Genomic DNA, 21,283 nt, shown 5'->3' with positions numbered 1-21,283 from the left:
TAAATGCAAAGGAAACTATAAAATCCAATATATTAATAGAAAGTTGAGTTTTTGTTTTCTTTCCACATTATTCCTTGCAAAATATCATCTTCCATACCAGCCCGCACACAATCAGTTCTTATAATCATTAACACTGAGGAGGCTGAATGTGAAAGCATTTGCTGTGCTGGAGGAATGTGCTGCTGGAAGACACAAACCCTGCAGCATGGCAGCCAGAACTAAGATGCAGAACTGAAGGAACTGGCTTGAAAGGCTTCTAAATTGTTACTGTGCATTCACCTCCTGAGGATTCAATCTCAGTCCTTTCTGCAAATATGTAAAATATTCCTTGGGGAAGTCACAGCGTTAGACTGAACAATCCCCTGTCAAAAGCTGGATATTTTCATTTTGGCCTAATACATCCAATGCAAACTCAAAACCTTTTCTGAAGTGAAACTATTTCACTGCCAGCAAATGTTTACTATGCAGCAAAACTTAGAGCAGCTGCACAACAAGCCACTGTTACACACAGAACCAGCACGTTGTCAACTCAGTCTTCAGCATCAGATACTCTCGACTGCACGTTGGGATCTTAACGGCTGAGTTCACTTCCAGTGAAAGATGATCCATTTTCTTTTAATTGCTGTTGGTCTGCAACTTAATTTGTCACTGTTTCTCCCAAGAAAACCGATTCTCATGGTTTATTATGTTTATTCTTGGAACCACTACTTCAGGTTCCTGTGAAATGTTTTCTTTCCTATGCATCCTCAGTGTGGGCTGGAGACAGCTGAGTGTTTCTGTGGATCCACTGTGTTTCACTTAGCAGAGTTTTTCAGTCAGGGCTAATCCATACCACACGTGACTCGCTGCACTCTATTTCCAAGCATAAGTCCCAGCTTTCAAGAGTTTAGTAAACATCACATGATTACAAAGAGCAACTTGAATGCCTAGAGTTAATACACTTCCAAGATTTGTGTTTGTCCTCCGCCAGGACATAGTGCAAGAAATGAGCCCCACCAGCATAAGGCACTTACCTACGTTACATGAGAGGGGCAGGGGCGAGAACCCTTGTAACATGCAATTCTCATAAGAGTCTCTCTGGAGAAAGCAAGATCTCACAGACTCAGCATGTGCTGCTGTAATAGTCTTCTCTGTAACAGACATCACATCCTCCCATTGGCAGTTACATCATTCATCTTTGATTTTTGATGATCATATTTCACAGAAACAATAAGGAAAAGCAAAAGAGTTGCTCCTTGGATGGCAGCCAGTAAAAAAAAGTAATAATTTAATTGGCAGCCATTAATGTTACCTAGAAAAATAAAAGAGGGAGGAAAAAAAAACATTAATAAAGAATACACAAGTGAAAATGCCAACCCCTTCAAGCTTGAGTAGTGAGGAGATCTTTGAAAAACAGGGGCAACACCGAAACACCTTTCCAACTGACAGCATAATTGTGCAGGACAAATGATGGAACTTTGGAGGAAAATACACTTCATCTTTCTTTTGTGCTTCAGTGCCTTAACCCATGTAATGTCTCCAAGGAAGGAGGCAGACTCTTACTGCATTATTTCACTTACAAAAAGAATGGCAGGAAGCTACTCCGACCACTTTAAGAACTGTGTGCATATGAGGACACTACCTACGTAGCAACAGGCACGCTTCAAAACTTCAATAATCATCTGTTCTTCCCCCTTCATTTTAGATCTCATCCTGCAAAATTGCAATGCTTTGCTGACCTCAGATAAAACAGCTGGAAATCTCAACGATTACTTCTATATATGTAAGTAACAGGAATCACATCAATTTTTTCAGGAGACAACTCATTTCTGATGAAAATAAAAAGAATCAGAAAAGGAATGGTACGAGGGAAGAAGTTTGGCACCTCTGTAGGTGCAAGGCAGCAGTTTGGAACAAAGTTAAGATTACACATTAATTTTAAGTTATTTATTAATAATTAATATTAATTTTAAGTTACACGTAAAGTTAAGATTGCACATTAATTAGTGTTAAATTAAGAAAACTAATGAATTTCTAAATCATTATTCCTCTATTCAGAGATATCCACTATTGCTGTACTTCTGGAACGAATACATCGTGGCTCATTGCCAACATGCCACATGAGCCACAGCCAATGAGACCATTAAGATCATCAAAAAGGTTAGAAGGTGTAAAAATACTGAAGTGTAGATCCATCCTAACAAGCTGTTCGTGCAGCGTGCCTATAAATGTTCTGATTAAATTACTTTAATTACTGAAACTTATGATTCAATTAAAGGAATTTCTAGTAAAATGCAATAAAATTAAACCAAGTCTTTCCTTGACATTTAAAATACAATATACATGTGAATCTCCACTTCAAGAGCAGATGTGGTTAAGAAGTAGTAATTATCCTTTATGAGATGGGATATTAAACCCATGAGATCTCAAGTTTGTGTCAGAGAAATAACAGCCATTTCAAGGGCAGCAATCAACACTGACATGCCAGCAGAGAGTAAACTCTGTCAGTAGATTTTGGAGGCGGGCTGTTCAAACAACACAGTGAGTTGGCTCCAATAGCATAAATTTGGTGCACATGCTTACAGTTATTATGCAGCAGCTAATTAAAAAAATTCACAAGTCTTCCATTCAATAAAGCCTTCTTACAATTCGTGCTCTTGAAGGCCTAAGTAAATTTTGTGTGTGAATTTGGTGAGGACTTTCAGTAGCGTTAGACCAAATGAAACAGCACAAGAGGAAGATCCATTCATACACAGAAAACCTGGTGTACATTTTGAGGACTTCCCACACTCCTTCTGCTGGAACTAATTAAACCATTGATGATGGCAGGATTTTCTGAAATTCCCAAGGTGCCACCTACTGGTGCCAATAATTATTTTTAACTTCAACTGGCAATGTAAAGCAAGTTTACTCAAGTCCAGTGGAAAACAGCTAGCACACAGAAATGGAAAAACTAATTGCCACAAAGACTCTTGTAACTAAGAAGATGAATAATCACTAAGAAAGATCTGGGTACATTTTATTCCCCGTGTCTCCTGACACTGTCACCTTAGTTCAGACCTACATGCAAGATGAAACTGTCCTTAACATAACAGTAGACGAGTACTTATTTTTGAAGGAGTATGGTTCAACAGTTCCACGTGCTTGATGCTTAACTGCTTCTGAAGAAAGCATTTGATTTCACAGACTGAATAAGCTGAAAATAACTTACCAAAATCAGTGTGATTACTCATCCAGCCAATTTCTTTAATAGACACCAGTGCCAACAATCCAGATCCAACAAACGATCCAATCCCCGAAAAGAAAAAAAACAGCCCCATAATAGCACTCTGCATAGATTTGGGAGCTGCTGAATATGCAAATTCTAGACCTGCATTAAAAGAAAAATTGCATATTACTGAGAGATCTAAGAAACCACAGTAATTTGTTACAAAAGCAGTTACAGATGTGTACTATTCCTGGTTGTTAAATATCCAAAAGTAGCTCAGATTTTGGGAGACAATGGAGACCGAAGTATTGAATCACTACTATTTCCCAGTCTCCCCTAATTGCTTCATGAACTCTGTTAGACATTATAGTGGAAATGGTGAGTCCCAGCCTGAAGCAGTGATGGAGCACCTGGTGGGAAGGGAAGGCCAAGCCAGGGGAGCTCACCTGCATGCCATGTACCTGAGAGACCATATGGGCTGGAGCCAGGATCCACCCCTTCCCAGCCCTCATTTAAGGGTTGCAGTGGAGGGAAAGACATCTTATGCTGGAGATCCCTGCCTACCTGAGGCCTTCTAAAGGTAAACAGCTCTTTTCCTTCATTTTTGTGGCTGCTGTATTTGGGCTTATTCTCATTTGCTGTAGTTAAAGACTTTGCTACCTGGCTATTATCACACTGCTTTCCATCCCATTACAGCATCACAGATATCAGCCCTCAAATAGACAACATTTGAGACCAGCACTTTGATCTCATTAACATTATGTATACAAGATCAAGAAATATTCTGATGTAGCCTGTTAAATTGTCTATCTAAAATGATCCTTTAAGAAGCATATTTAAACTAGGCCTAGTCTGCCAAGTTCCATGTTCTCATGTTTCTGTACATCTCATCCATTGTGTGATATTTATAAGGTACATGGCCTTCCTTACTAAGAACAAAGTACTCAACAAGGTCTCTCTTGCATTGACCAGGAATGTTTATTTCTCATAGACTCAGACTCACTGTCTGTATCTCTGATGTAAACGGAGAAATCAGCTGTATCTGGGATGACAGCAATTATTTGCAACTGAACTTTGATTTAGAGTGCTCTGAGCCCGTTGCTTGCATGTATATTCTTTTCAATGCTTATAGAAATAGGAATTCAGCTTTAAACTAGTCTTCTTCCAAATTCAACCAAGGGAAAAAAAACCTCCAAGGGAGTAACATCAATTTGAAATCAGTCTGTGCTACTGAAATTGAATACCACCAGGACACACAAGGGTTAACATCTGGCTTTGCAAAGACTAATGCCCACAATTAATTCTTTTTATAGAGCAACATTCCTGTCAAAAAGAATTATTCACAAGAGAGTCAAATCACAGAGCTTCTTCTGATAGGTGAGATGTTCCTTTCAAAACAGGCTGCTCCTTACTGAAGGTAATGAAAGAATCCACTATCTCATCTAACACTTACCTTGCCAGATTTATAGGCTTGAAAACAGCACAGATCTTGTGTTGTGGATAGAAAACATATGCCTATTTTTGCTACTCCAGACAGAGGTTAATTGATAGACACTGGCCTTTCTTTTCAAGGAAAGGCTTAATGCTTGAAGCCCAACAAATCAATTTGCATGATGCAAGGGACCAACTTTGGTCTTCTAGGAAAAACAGAACTACATATTCTCACTTACTGGTCTAACAGCATTCTGCACTGCCACCTGAGGAATCTCTGACAATCAACACTACTTCTCTTTTTCTTTGCAAGATGCATTTGAACGGCTCAACAGCAACCTGTCAGTGATTCTAGATGGGAACTGAAACATTCTTTGTGCAACTCAGCTCTGTAAGTTCCTGTAAACTCAAACCACAGTGAGAGAGTTGCTATAGAGAAGGAGAGAGTCACAAAACTTATTTTGAGAATTAAAAACTCAATTTTTTTTCTGCTACCAGTATAATAAACACAGACTTTAAGAACTATTTACGTGGGCAATCTGACAAAAAAAAAAAAGACTACTCTTGGGATACAATAGCCTGTTCTTCAACCTGTTGTTATCATAGTTGCTACTAGTCTTAGCAGTATCACTCCCATCTTGGTCCCCAGGCTTCTGGGTATACTGTGCAAGTTAGGCTCAAAAGCATCATGTGGAGGAGTACAGGCCAGTTCTTCTCTTGTTCAGATAGGGTTGCTGGAAAAATCTTAACGTTTTTTGTCTTGTTTTGACTGTTATGTGTATAACACTATCCCTTTTTGGAAAAAGGCATATCTTTAAACTTGAATAAGGTTTCCAACAAACCTAGAATTTAATCTAGCATGAAGAGTACAGAATCTTTTTTTGCCTTCAGAGATTCTCTTGCCTGCTGGCAGCCATTGATAATTTCATGCTAGCTCAAACAATCACTTTTGATATTAAACCCTCTCGTTGGTGTTGTCAGGTGAGATGATGACTCCTGGTCAAATAAGAGTGCTTTAAGAGGACTGACAGAATAATACAAAACATTAATGCAATGTGTGTCATCTTTTAAAAGCAAATCAAGTGTAGCTACTGTGACTTAATAAGAATATGTTTAGTTTTACAGTAAACAAAAAACTGACAGCTACGAAACCAGTGCTTCTGCTCTTATGTTACTTAGTCCCCTTTTATTTGCAGTAATCATTTTCATATTGAGATAGTTTTGTGACCATTAACAGTTTAGTTTGGTGTGGTTTTTTTTTTAAGGTAGCAAAATAAATGCTTTTATCAACTTTTAGTATCAAACTGGTAAAGCACATTCTATTAAACCCTTGAGGGGCTTTCTTAAAGATGCTGGGAATTCAACTTAGATAACAATCAGAAGGCAAGGGAAAAAAGCTCTGTAAAACAAGCAAAATGGAAGTGTAGTGCAAAAGCAATTAAGATGTGCATGGAGTTCTTGGTTCAAAGGGAAACATTTGCATTTTTTTTTCCAACACTGACCAACTAACAGTTCTTGACTTTACAAAGCTGTTGATACAGATGCAGCAAGTGCAGAAGAACAGCAGGGTATTCACATAAGAATAATGTAAGTCTTAAAGACTTTGCTTCCCACAGAGAAATCCAGTACAGCAGTTGGGGAAAAAAAAAAAAATACCAACAAACCAGCCCTTAAATTGGAGCTCAACTAGAAGCAGATAAAAAGGAGAAACACCAATGTGTAAGAGAAGAAATTCATTTGTTTCCACGAATTCTGGCATTTCCAATGAGTCATCTGCTTATCTGAGTTCCAATTTAATTGGCATGGTCTCTAATGTTGTAACTAAAGCAAAAAAGTTTAACTCTTTTGATTCAAAAATAAGCTAAATAGAGTCTCAGTTATAGTAAGTAACTTGATTAAGCATGACTTCCATCTTCAGGTTGCTCTATTTTGGATCTGTGATGGCTACTGTTCATACATGCTGATATGCACTGTAACACAGGACAGCAGCATGTCCTCTAGCAGAGGATGCACAGTGTGCTACCAAATCATACTTTCCATTTAAGAATCTATGGTGTTTAGCACCTGAGGTCTTGGTGTGCTTTAAAGATAGCGAACTCTCTCCACACCTTCCTCATGCTGAAGCAAATAGAGGACTTGCCTATGCATCACTGTGGGGCATGGAGACAAGCTGAGATGTGCCATCCTGCCCCACGAAGGGCACAGCAAAGGACTTAAAATGAAGATGGTCTTTAATGTAATTTCCAAGTATACTGAATGTGAAATTTGTTGCAGCAGTTTTTAAAGAGTCAGAATAAAAACTACCAGAAACTTAGTACCTGTGCAGATAAACACACAAAGCTGTTTTAGAAATAAAAAAGGAAAGAATTGAACCCATTAAAGCCACATTTTTTTCCTCCTTGCAAAGAAACCCAGGCACTTTGTTTCATTTCCCAGCAGCTGTGATGACAGTCAACCACACATAACTAGAAACCCAATAGAGTAGAAGTTCTCTGTGCCACAGAACATGTGACAGCTGGGGCCACTGCCAGCAAGATCTTAAAGAGTTGGGGAATCTTGTTTTACTTGATCTGCTTGCCCAACGTGAGGAATGAAAGTGACCACCTACAGGGAAAATGGAATCAGGAAACTGTTCTAAGCAAACCAAGGGAAAGAAATATGTTCTTTTAAGTTCAATATTCTGAAACAGTGCTACAATGCATTAGCTGCTTAACTGCAGTTACTTATTAATGTGAGATTTTAGAATCAAGTCCCTGGAGCTTCCAATGTATTACATCAGGTAGCATTGCAATTCTACTGATGCAGCATCAAAACAGCTACTTACATAATCATGAACAATTCTATTATTAGTTAGTGAGCGTTTTCCCCAAGTACTAGATATGTGAACACTGGGCTGAGATTCACAATAACAATTTGTCTAATCACAATAAAGCAGCACTCACCATACCAGTGACAACAAATAAATGGGCTGTGCTTTCTTTGTGCTAACTAGCCCTAAATGTATATGAAACAGTGTAAAATCTCATTTTCTTTTAACCTCCTATTTATTCCTTCCTCCCATCTCACTTTCAGCATAATTTAAAGCAAACAGAATAGTTTACATCCAGTGTCACATAACTTTTCTTATCATCCAGATGTAGAAACTCAAGCAACATCAATTTCAATTGGCAATAAATCTTGATAAAAATTGTTTTTTTCTTCCTTCTTTCCTTCAGAAAAGACAATTCCAAATTCCACATACTAACTGATGATCTGAATTGTGAGCTCAGTTTCTAAGCAGAAAAGTTATACAATTTTATTTGCAATTCAGAGGAAATAATGCGGTGTTAAAACGACCCTTTAAAATACAGTGTTGACAGTCTATCTTGTGTGCCGTTAGGGCTTGTGAATATCCCATGCTAACTGAATAGAAGGCAAATACTCAAATGCTGCTCTGCCTGAAACTCAGTTTTGAAAAGACTTCTTATAAAGCCAGTTTTCAAATGTGAAAAACAATATACAAGGGAAAGCAGGCAATTAAGCTATACCACCACATAACACAGCATTTGAAGACATCAGTGCTCATTTATAATGACTCGAGAAGGAAGTATTTTCTGAGACCCCATCATTTGTGACAGAAGAAAGCAGATGTAAGACACACAGAATCTCTTACCTGCTATACTTGCAAATATTTCACTGAATCCAATGAGCACATACTGAGGTATCTGCCACCATATTGGCAGATCTGCAGCATGGTACGTAACATTTCCAATTGTCTGATTGATTGTTTTAACCTTTACAATTTTCAGTCTGTTGCTTTCCAGAATTCCTATGTGGAGTGGGAGAGGGAAAAGAAAAATAATAGTACTATTTCTTAAGAATTAAGAATTAAATTAGGATTCAGTCCTGCATGACAATTATAATTCATTAAGTAGGAATGTGCATTTCATTTTCTGAATAGAAATCACTATGGAGTCCTTCTGCCAGAGAACTTACAGCAGTTATATTCCCATTTGGTAGCAATAACATAATATACAAATATTTAACCTTTGCCAGGTAGGTTAGCCAAGAGCTTTCTCACAATTAAATTTGGTTTGGTTCTTTTTTGGGGAATGTGGTATTTTTGTCATTGCTTTTCTAAAGACACTTTCAGAAACTAGTCCCTTGCAGTATTGCAAGGTGCTGATAAACCCAAAACTGTTTTGCTTATTAAAATGGCTACGCCAGTGCTATAAAACTATGAAAGCATTCTATGCATATGATGACATTTTTATATTTATGCCAAGGGCTTGATTTACAAGCTGAGTATTGTGTAAGAGATGAAAAAACAGATATCATAGTGTAAATAAAACACTCATTCAACACAACAATTGAGAACGTGACTATGACATAATCCAGCAGGGACCACTGTACATCAGCACACAGTTTGTTGTTCTGAAACACAAGGCTGTGTAGACAGAAAGTTTGCCACTGCCTCATTACATAAGAAATCTTTACTAAAAAAGTTACTTCCTTCATAACATCCATCTTTGGCTGTTCTGAACTCAGAACCAATTAGTGCAGGGCCACTACATTTACCGTGCCTTCCTCATTTCTTTCCAGGTGATTGCTTTGACATCTTCTTTGAAGGTATCTTTCTTTAGGTCTTTTATTTAACTCAACGCCCTCTGAACCATGCAAAGATGAAGTAATTAAAATAAAGCTGGGTATCTTTTATTTTGTTTTTAACACAGCGGACAAATGGAACTCAGAACATTAGCAAAGTAGCAGAGTCAGCTAAGAACTTGTGCATAATTCCCTTCATATATATTCAGCACAAAGTTATTGTTCTTCAAAGCAGCTAGTGATCCTTAATGTGTTTGACATTCTTCACATCATAAGCAGGTTTAGGAGGTGTTTAGCAACACAGTGTTAACTACATTATACTAAACTGTAAGTCTTCAAAAGCTAAGTACTTCAGAATCTAGAATCTATTAATTCTTTCTTAGCCATTGATAGGCATGTCTGAAGTTTAACCTTATTTTATATGTAGTTAAAAGAATCTTAAATTCTTGAAATAATTGTTTAAACTCCACAAATGAAGTAGATTTTCCAGCTGAATAACCTCAAATCCTGCTGCTAAGAATTTACAATAAAATGCATGAAGTGCAGCAAATGTTGGCTACGTCTCATCAGACGTACTCACACAGTTCATAAGATATTGAATATAATCTAAGCATCTAAAAGGAAGCCTAAGTAGTGTCCAGAACTAATGCCAGTTAGATAAGCAAGTTAAAAAGGAAACATGGCCCAAACAAATCATCACAATTTTTTTTTATAAGACTTCAGGCTAAGACATTAACACACTTACATGTTCAAAATTGTAATGTTTCCTCTAAGGCAGAAACTGTGGGAAGCTCTGCTGCATTTTGGAAACATTACAATATGGCTTCTATAAATACAATTTAATGAGAAAATAAAAAAAATGTATGAAACAAAGAAGCAACAGCAGCTTTTTCCCCACATTAAACACAGAGTCCCCTGTGCCTCAAAGCCACCACAATGGTAGCACTCAAATTCACATTACAATGAATGGATGCTAAATTATTCCATAAGGTTCAACTTTCCAACGAGGTTCCAGGTAACAACTAAACTGTGCACCATATCTGTTGGTGAATAGAGCAGAAGGCATCTGAAATTAAGAATTCTGCTACATGAAATCATTTCCCAACTTAGCAGTCCTTGCTCAATATGCTTCAGACCCACTTGCCTTCTTCCCCCCAGTACTAATACAGATACTGCAGTTTTTGAGTTTGATTCTATGCAAGCCAGCAGGTTCTATTTAAAGTCCTGACATTTAACTGTTTTACATCACCTTCTTTTGCTAGTAGCAGTGTCCTGTGTAACATGGAATAAGAGAAACATTCCTATTTTAAGTTTAAATGACTTTGCTGAAAGAACTTGCCCACATACAAAGTGACCTTTGCCTAATAAGGTAATTATCTCTCTCGTTGAAAGAAATCTTAATAGCCATATAAAGTGTCTCTTTCCCTAAAATATAGGAGATTACAACTGCTAAAATTAATTTATTTAATGCTATAATGCTTTATCAATATGTTCATTACAGTGATACTGGGTGAAGGCTATTCATTCTATGAAGCATTGCTCAGAGATGTTCAGTTCCACATCAGCAGTGCTTAACAGCTTTAAATCATCTCAAAAGCAGCTGATTTATGATTTGAACAGAGATGCCATCTTTTTCCTTTCATGCTATAGCTAAGCTATTTTACACTACAGTAATTCCCAAACATTAGGGAACATTAAGGTAAGGGAGAAAAAAACCATAGTGGAAAGAAACTCTTGTTCAGCAGTAACCTAACTTTATTATTTCAGATAAAGGGAAAGGATTTTAGCTAGAAATTCAGTTCTTTTAAACTTGAAAGTCAGACTGCATGAAGGAGCATATCTAATTTCTGAACCTCTTTGTTTCTCAGGATATAAATGTTCAAGATAAACAAGTAATAAATCAGAGAACATGGTCATTCATAATGTAATAAAGTTTATGCTAGGAGCATTAAAGGCCTCAAATCCAAATGCCAAACATATTGTTCAGCCAAACCAAGCACCGATCAGTGAAGATAAAGCATCTGATATGAAAATATGGTTGAAGATAAATAGTTGTCCTGAATCAAGCATACTAGCAAGTAATGCTGGCAGTTAATTAAGCAAATATATAAACCCTCTACCCTGAAAATCTTAAATTACTTGATTTTAAAAGGTATTATCAAAGTCTATTTCAGGCAAGAAAAATGCTCCCATTTTATTGGAAAAATTCAAACCAATCTAGTAATCTTTGAATAAAATGTCATGGTAGGAAACGCATCCATGCAGTTGTATTCCAGCTACCCCATGAAAAGGACTCTTGAATAATCTTGATTTAAAGATTCAAGAAAACTTTCAAAAACTTTATTTCAAATTGCTGAGCAAATAACTACAGAAGTAGATCTTCAAGTTACCTGCAGCAAATGCTGAACACATCACAAAGAACATTCCAACCGCAATCCTCTTCAGTGATGATGGCAGCAAGCCATTCCTCTTCAAAATGGGGTCCACTAATTTATCTTTTAAGGGTATTAGGATGAGAATAAGCACTGCATCAAACATAGTCAGCCAGGCTGCTGGAAACTAAAAGAATAGATGACTGAATTTAGCAATTTCATACTTGAGGGTTGGGTTTTTCTTCTATTATGTAAAAAAGAGAAAATATTTTTCATGAAATACTGAGAAGGGTTTTTTAAGTTTCTTCTGCATATTTTATTTATTAAACAATAAACATAGGTGAAGTTACTTTCAGGGCAACCTATTCATCTCCATGAAAACTACAACAGGTGAAAGACCGCAGTGACATTGTTTGATAGAACAAATTCACTATGGGTTCCCCTTAGTCATTACCTTAACTCTGTAGATTTTTTGTACAAATTTGTTTTGCATTTTGACTAAAGAAAAAATACTGTTCACCTGTTGTTTCCTACTTACCGTATGAACCGAGTTGGTGTCATTTGTAATTTCAGGAATTTTCAGATGAAGACTTTGCAATACGTATGTTGTCTGCATCTAATATCAGGGAAGATGAGATGAGATTATTTGGACAAGCCCACCTGACACCACGATGGTTTTACTTTGTTAATTGTTAATAAAGATTATACCAAAAGTAATCTGCTAATTTAATAAAACAGAAAGAACTACTGTTAGAATATAATTAACTATTTTACAGCCATCAATTTAATTTTACTAAGAGCAAAAAGGATCATTTGTGTGATTTGCAACACAATTACAGTATTATTTCCCCCAAATATGTACTACCCCAATGCACCCCACTAAGAAAGAAGAACTAGAAAGGAATTAATTAAAAATGTAATCCAGTCCACTGACCCTGGCCCATGTGAAACAACTGCAAGACGAAACAGTGAAATATTTAGGACACATTAATGTGTACAGCTATTCAACATTTTAATTATAAAGTACTCCCAGTAACTGCTTTTCATCTCTTAATTTCAGGGGAAAAGCCTGAAAATTCTTCATATACGGGGAAGAGTGCCCAGAAGAAATGTGAAGTTAGACACACTAGCATATTGGTAAGTTGTTTCAGCTTTTCCCAATAATTTTATCCAACAAAGCAAGAATGCAAAAACAGCTACCATTGCTCAGTATTTTTTTTGCTATCAGAATATTGCGTTGTGAAGCTCTAGGTACATAAAAGAAAAGTAGTTAATATTATTGAACACATGGGTATTAAATGAGGCATGCGCTCAATACTGAATTTCTGAAGAATCCTGATCAATATCTGGCTTCTCTAAAATCACAGCTACTAAATGGTAACTGTAAATAAACCTTATAGAAAAGTCATCTCATTCCCTTCCTACTAAAAACTAACTTTCACATACTTCATCCACATAAAAGTTCTGTGAGGTAATTTTCAGACAGGAGTTAAATTTACATCCTGGGCTCAGAACTACAACTTAACAATATAGCCCCAGATCTTCCAAATCCAGCTGTTAGAGGAGCAGCTACATCCTTTACACTTGAGATTGTTTTTTACATATGCAAAAGAGTGAATAACCATTTGAAACTACTCACTTGAAAATACACTGTCCAGTAAGGTATTAAAGCCAAGAAGACAGGGATAATCTTCACAAGAGCTTTCACATCTTCAACTTTATCTTCTCTGAATGGGCCTCCACGTGACAGCTTAGCCATCTCAAACAGGCTCTGCTTACGAGGTTGCTGAAGGACTCCCTGGCTTTCACTGTTGAAAAGAACATGGAAAAATTTGTTTAATAACTACAAAACCTGACCTGACTCGTAACACTATTTTTCATTACAAAAAAAAAAACTCATGCATTTCCAGAATGAGTAATTCTTAACAATAAATTAACTAGACCAGAATGGACCAGTAGCAGGTGAAAAGCACAAGGCAAGATGTTTGTTATAAAGATTTCCTTTTTTCCCTTACTCACTCCCACGTATAAATAAATGGGACTGCAATAGGCAGAAATTAACAGTACCACAACTGACTGTTACTGACTGTTACTGACTCACTGAACTGTCTCACTAAGCGAATAAGTGAATGCCATTGCTGCAGAGGCACCTCACATATCCCACAGTCAAAACAGTGACCTAATGCAGCCACCAGTATGCCATGATCACCCATTAAAAGCAAAAGGCCAGTACACATTTCAACCACCCAACACGCATCATAAAAAAAACCATTAAATGCAGATGGTAGTGTTTTTATAATCAGATGGTGCCCCATGAACCTATCTAGGCAGTTCAGGAAGTTCACTAATGTTTCAAAGCAGCAGACATGGGTAATATTACACTTTCAGTGATTCAGTTGAAAACAGCAGACTTGACTTTGCAGCATGGAGATTCAGTGATCTCAAAACGCATCTCTCTTTCATCCCAGTGGTCCCATGATACAATCCCCAGGAAACAAACTTTTCAGCATCAGTTCTCAAAAGCAAAGCTGCATATTCTAGTGCATTCTCTCATATGACTTACTGGCAGCTAGCCTGCACAAATTACTCTCAATTCTTAGGCTGATTCACTGTAATTCAGACTATACAAAAGAGCTCATTACAAACCTATTTGTCGAATGTTCCATGTGTCTTTTTCTTGAGCAACAAGAATAGGCGAGAATTTTAAACATGTCTGTGAAGGCACTACCATCAGGTGGCTTTGTGATGAAGAAACTCTGACCACATAAGAAAACCATGAATGAAATTCCAATGCAGACTGTTGGGATGCTATATCCAATAACAAAGCTCACATTCTGTTGAATGTATGCAATGCCTCCCAGAGAGAGAATAGCTCCCAAATTAATGCTCCAATAAAACCAATTAAAAAATCTTCTTGTGGCTTCTGGACCTCGATCTTTGACCTGGAAAAAGATTAAAAACAAGCTGTTCAATGTCTGAAGGAAATTAATAGTGTTCATTAGAATTCTGCTACAACACACTGAAGAGTTCAGGTTTAATTTCAATGTAACTGTTCCAGGCTTAGCATTCTATTTGATGTAATGACACCTTACTAAACCAACCCTTGATGTCAGTGCCCTTCCAGAAGTTCAACATTTGGACTGAAGTCACATTAAGGCTAAACTGCAGAGCTTCTCCAGAAAGGACATCGTTATTTCTCCTACCCCATAGCTCATGTGGTCCTTTCTCTAGACAATCTTCTCTCAAATGTCCCATAAGCCACACAAATTGAAAAAAACTTATTTTTTGTTAAAAAAAAACGAAACAAAAAAAAGTTCAAGTACCCAAAAATCCACCCATTGCTGTACTACAACTGCATCTTCCAACTGCATACAGCTCATAGTTAATCATGTTCCATTTTCTAAGCCTCAAATGACTATTTGGTGATTAAAGCCCAAATTACAAATGCAAGTTTTAACACAGTCCTAATTCCTCTCATCAGAACATAAATTGCCATTCTGCCCTTAAAAGGAAGGGAAAAAAAAAATCAAGTTGCCTGAGGTTTTGGGCAGTAAAAACCCCACCAAACATTTTCACTTCTACCAAGTCAGCCCAGTTCATGGTGTTATATTTCTGCTTGAAGTCTCTCTCAAACGTCTCTCTCTAGCTTAATCATCCTATACTGTTTTTACCATCACTCTGTATTCTGTACTGCCTACTGTAAGTCACCCCATGTGCTGTCATTTAGTCACAAGAACCCAGTATAACTCATAAGTAGTGATGTAAGAGAAGTTATGCAAGTTAAAATGTGAAATATGTTAAAAAAGATTAACTTGTCTGTAGAAGAATCCAGAACACCATATTTGTCACTGTTTTATGACTGAAAGGCCATTAACATCAACCAGTAGGTACCATGCACTGGTCTTGCTGAGTCAGTTGTTGACGACTTCTAATTTCAAGTTTCCTTTCCTCATTTTGCTAGATCTTGAGAAGATCTGTATTCAGTTTGCAAGACAGAAAACAAACTATGTCTTGAAACACATTTTTAACATTGGCAGTTCTGATTTATAGCTTCAGGTTTCTCAGTGGTGCAGAAACCTAACTATCATTTAAGCAAAAAGGAAATACTGAAGCATTTATTCCTATGCATGGTTCATAGCATTGTTAGGCACTGAAGTATGTCTGTTAGCAAGTCAGATACAATCTCAGAGCCTGCAACCAAGAAATTCCCCTTCTCCAGCATCAGCAGCTTGGTACCCACTCCTTCGTCTTAAGGGTCATCAAGTGTAGTAGCATATTAAACACTGCATTTATCCCAGATCCTAAATGATAGCAAGGTATTAGCAAAGAATTGCATCACAGAAAGTGTTCCTATTGATAATTCATTACCCAAATCTTTTTGACAAAATGTTTTAATTTCTTCATGATAAAGTCTCAGTTCTCTTACACTTACTGCAAGAAAATAACTTCCTATCCTCTCTCATGAATGGCTTTGGTCATGACTACGCAAAGACAAATGAAGACATGAAAGCAAACTTTGGTACAATGTAAGAACAGGGAGAGCACAGTATGCTATTTCTATCAAGTATTATCCCAGCCTCCAACTCAGAACTCCTGACAAACCTCCTGAACCAAAGATAGCCTCCACATACCTGCAGTAGAATTTCCCCCCCGCTGACCTTGTCCAGCCTGCCCCCTGAACCCAGATTAACTCTTAGGATCCATAACAGACTGTGGCAAAGAGATCACCAGGTAATGGCACACTGCAAACATCACCATTTATCCATGTTGAACCTGCCTCATAGTAGCCTCGCTTTTTTTCCCTAGTTCCAGAAGACAACAGAAGGCAACTACCTGAGCTTTGTCCCACCAATAGTCCAATTCTACCCCTCTCATTTCCAGAAACTGCTGTCACATCCTCCTTTTAGCTGCCTTTTCTGAGGTAGTATAAGAATTTACAGACTTTGGCATGGTTCCTTGTACAGAAACCACTGACCATGTCTGTGGCTCTTCCCTGGAAATTCCCTCCCCTTCTCCAGTATCCTTTCGGAGACAAGTCACCAAAGGAACATAGACACACCACAGAACTACAAAGAAACGAGTTCACGTTCTGCTTCCTTATCAAGGTATATATATATATATATGTATGCACTAAAAATCACATCACAGCCATGCCTGAAATGTCACTACGGCATGTCACTGACCAACATTAATAACTCATCAAAATCCCCACCAGACTAGTTGATGGAGAGCTGCAAAGACATCCCATAAGAAACAGAAAACACAATAGATTTTAAAGGCAATCCTCATAGTTCCTTTCAAACTCTGTACAACTACTCAAAGCATCAGCTGTATTACATTTACAGAGAGCCACACAAAGTTTCTTCCCATTGGCTATTACCTGAATTGTGTGACAGCACAAGACAGATTTGTTCTCTTAAGTGTTCAATGAATGAACAACAAATATTTATTTCTCTCTTCTGTTACTAATACTGTAGATGATACATTTTAATATGTGGTCAAGAAAAACATATTGAAGTTTATTTTCATTTAGCAAGGACAAGCATTTTTCACAAAATTGCTGGAATGCTTTTTCCCCTTATGCTTGCCTGCATTATTTTCAATCATCCAAGCAGAAAGAAGAATCCAACCTTCCCTCTGCCCAATTTCCTCAGTGCTAATGCACAACAGCACTATCCTTGTGGTACCAACACCACCAGCTTCATTGTATTCTTCACGTCCTACCAGTAGCTGCAGCAGGAAAGTGATGCACATATGGGGCACCAGAATGATGTGGGTCCTGGATCAAACTTGTCCTGCAAGTTGGTCCCATATTCTTCTGCTGAAACCCAAAATAGGTATATTTAAAAGATTTTGACCCCATTGCAGCAGAAAAGTTCTAAATCATTAGCAATGCTTAAAAAGATATGGAAAAGGACACCTACTTTGATTTACAATGTTTCAGTCAAACTTCTAACACCAGTGAAATGCAAACGTCAGTAAAACATCAAAGCTGGAGCACCAGACTGCCTATCACTGATTAAAATGTACTAAAACTGCTCCAAAGGTGCTCCAACTCAAATGAACATCAGTTAATATTCACTGCAAACAATGTAATTGTTGTACATAGCAACAACAAAAAACCCAAACCCAAAGAATAAAAAATGAGTAACTGTTAAGTGTTGTGTTCACAGCTGCACTGTCAATCATTGACCAGCTGCCATTGCTGCCTGCACTGAGGTGGGCCTTTAAAGAGGAAATAAAACTATTCTGGTATTCTCAATACATCCAACCTAACTTTTGCAAAAGAAAGTTTAGTCCCAAACTTGAAATTTCTGCTGTCCAAAGGGTCATTTTCTTGATATATCTGATATCTATCCTTTACATGTAGCTAATCCAAATGCAGAAAGAAAATCAATATGGCATGCCGAGTGTTATAATTGGGACCTACACAGCATTGGATTTCAAAACATTAAAGGAATAGTTCTCAGAGCCAAAATTCTGAATACAAAACACTAATGTTAGACTGATTATGGTGAGATGAGATGCAATTACCACCACAGTTTTCATGCTAAAGAATCCTGAGTACCTGGAACACCGTGTTACGGGAGCTGTGCAATAATTAGGTTATTTACAACCACTTTCAGTAGAGGACAGAGCCCTGTAACCCTGCACTGCAGTACTCTAAGCCTGCTTCGGATATAAGGTTAGCATCTAACAGTCATGACTAAAATGTTAAAACACTGATCAAACTAAGAGAAAGAATAACTAGTTCTTTAGCTACAGCGCTCTGCGAAAGTGGGCATTAAAAAATACATGACTGACAGCAACTTCCACAGCACAGCTGCCACTGACATTCCTACTCAGACCTCATCCTGACTTGGAAGAAAGATGATCACTTGCTGAATTACCCCTCTCCTGCATTTTTCAACATCTTAGGAGATGACCCAAGCAGCCTTTACAACCACTCAAATATTAAAGTTCTCTTAGGCAGGTTCTGATTTTTAGGTACAGCATTGCTGAAACCATTGTTACAAACACAAAATTGTTGTTAAAGTAGCAAGATTTTTGGCAAGTTATGGACTAATACATTTAATCACTATGAAGGCAATTTAGAAAGGAGAAATCGTGCAGGATAAAACTAGCATCTCTAATCACCTTAACTCCAAAGCAGATTCAGCTCTAAATAGAACAGCAGTACTAGCTGATACCAGACCAGACATCTCCTACTGATTTTTGGCTTCAGGTTAGCTTTCACAATGAGGGACATATTGTTTCCCAACTCTAAAAAGTCATGAACTGCTGCATAGAACAGGAAATGACTGCAAAACACTCCCACCCAAAAGGAGAACTGGAAACTACCAGGTTATACACATCACATGCTTATAAGCACATGCTTATATTCTGAGAACCATCAGCTCAGATTTAGATACAAGCACTGGATCAGCCTGCTGCTTCTGGGGAAAAAAAAACAAAACACCTTTATTCTCAGCAATCTTTACCTATGTACCCAGCAGTCTGCTATGTTGTCATGTGGGGAGAAGACACTCGTAAGGTCCAGAACTGCACCATGAGGTAAATGGATGCTGTCACCCAAGTAACACATAAGCTAGAGAAACAAAGGATCATGAAGTTTAGTTCTCAGCAGAGCAGTAGTGATTATGAACCAGTAGGGATATTTCTTGTGCTTCATCCGACATAAATCACCGGGAATTACCTGCACACCTTGCCAAAAACTGCTTTCACTGGAATCCTGAGGGAGAAGACAAAAAATAAACATACAAACTCCAGCTACAGCAGCTACGCTTCCACTGGCAATGGTTCTTCTTTTGCTCTCTCCCTGCCATTATTTATCTCTTCCATTTAATGGTCATAAAGTGTCCTGAGGATAAGAAGTCAGTTTTGAAAAACACCTTACAAGATAAAGTCATATTAAAGCTATTTCACTTGATGGGCTCGTGCTGGTTTAAACAGAACAGATACACTGGAGACAGACGATCCCAGCCCATAATAACGTTTTACATTTATATACTGCCTTTCACCCACAACTCCAGGATCTAATACGTGAAATGCCAAAGAATGAGAAATGTAAACTGCACAACAGAGAATAGAGGGACACTTGGAAAGGAGATTGCAGTAGATCCCAACCTCTTGCAAACAATTTCATGGTATTTTTGCCTGCTGCAGCAGCCAGAACTCAATGGACTAGTAAGCTGCATTGGAGGTATGTTCCTTTCTTCAGTGCCAATAATGGTTTTGTTAGGAAAGCTGCCCAGTATTTAAGCATCTGAAATTCTCAATTTGTAAAGCAGAAATTAGAGTTCTTCACAGTCAGCATACTACCTTAGTATAAGACCTCAAAAAAAAAAAAAACAACCAACACATAACAGTGCATTCCAGACCATACTGGATGAGCTATCTGTTAAATACTTTCTGTAAAAGTCACTTGGCTCTACAGCAAAGATCCTATGAATTATATAACTGGACTGGGTCTCAGTGAGACCATTAGACAGGAGATGTCCTTACGAGAACAGCTCAGGTCATACATTTACTGCTCTGAGTGCACATTCCCATGGGTCATCTGGACAGCATGGAACAGCATCAGCCTGCACAAAAATCCCACTGCATGGCACAGTGCTCTAATACCTTACAGCTAAACAATACCTCTTCTCTATCCTTCATTCATTACAGTAGGACGATAAAGGCCTCTGACCGCTGCCCCAAAAGACCCGTGTTACTCTTGTCAAAGCTAAAACATCTATCAGCAGCTCCACCTGACTGAACTCTGAGGTCGAATTAACTCAGTACAAACTGCACCACATAGGACAGTCTACTCCACGCCAAGAACCCAATCCAGCTCCTCAGTGTGATGACCCCCTGGGTCAGATCAAGTCCTAGGGCTACAGAGAAGCCAGAAGAAACCACAACTTGTGCAAACTCTGAAACCCCATCTAACAGGTCACAGCACAGCAGCCTGCATTACACAGGGGATGAGGCTGGAAGCTCCCAGTCCCGCCAAGCTTAGCACCTACTGAAGCAGTTGGTATGCTGGTATGCTGTCCACTCAGCCGAGCACGGCCGACACCCATCCCCTGGGCCACCCCTGGGCCACGCCAGCACCACCACCGAGCACCGTGGCAGCCACCACGCAATACTTGACCTGATCTGCCCCAAACGGGGTGATGTTGGCCTTGACCGACCCGACGCCCAGCCCCACCAGCACCAGTCCCACGAAGGTGGCTGCAGCACAGTAGCGGGTGACTCCCGTCTGGGAGCACGGTGCCAGCGTGGCGTTGGTGGCCGGCGAGGAGCAGTTCTCTATGGGGAACAAGGGGACGTCCCCGCAGAGGCCCTGGCGGGTGTGCGGCGCGGCGATGACGGGGAAGGCCAGCATGCCCAGCAGGTAGAGTGCCATGCTGAGCAGGATGGTGCCGAACTTGCCCAGCAGCGCGTCGGCCAACCAACCGCCAAACGGCGACACCAGGTAGGTGATGCCCATGAAGAGCAGCAAGGCCTGGCTGGCCTGGGCCCCCTCCCAGCCGTAGGGCGGCCCGTTGAGGAACAGCACCAGGTTGGAGGTGATGCCGTAGAAGGCCACTCGCTCCAGCAGCTCGGCCAGCAGCACGGCGGCGCAGGCCAACCGCCGCCCGTGGAACGCGTCGATCGCCGCTCGCCCGCGCTCTCCGCTGCCCAGCAAAGGGCTGCGCTCGCTCGGCTCGGCCTCCTCCAT

At 38.9% G+C, this 21,283-nt stretch overlaps 1 protein-coding gene across 1 annotated transcript; it reads right to left on the bottom strand.

The window, feature by feature from the left end:
• Positions 1 to 675: 675 nt before the first annotated feature.
• Positions 676 to 21,283, bottom strand: SLC15A4 (solute carrier family 15 member 4). The gene is made up of 8 exons (XM_065739102.1): positions 20,714 to 21,283; positions 14,221 to 14,516; positions 13,214 to 13,382; positions 12,113 to 12,190; positions 11,593 to 11,761; positions 8,271 to 8,426; positions 3,191 to 3,349; positions 676 to 1,291 (listed from the first exon to the last, which is right to left on the bottom strand). The coding sequence occupies exons 1-8, from the start codon at positions 21,281 to 21,283 to the stop codon at positions 1,143 to 1,145; spliced, it is 1,746 nt and encodes a 581-aa protein (XP_065595174.1). The 3' UTR covers positions 676 to 1,142.

This window comes from Cyrtonyx montezumae, unplaced genomic scaffold, assembly GCF_038088225.1.
Source record: "Cyrtonyx montezumae isolate F1298 unplaced genomic scaffold, pur_monq_1.0 scaffold_23, whole genome shotgun sequence".
Classification (NCBI taxonomy): Eukaryota; Metazoa; Chordata; class Aves; order Galliformes; family Odontophoridae; genus Cyrtonyx; species Cyrtonyx montezumae.
Note: the sequence above shows the minus strand (reverse complement) of the source record. Positions and strands in the feature narration are given on the sequence as shown.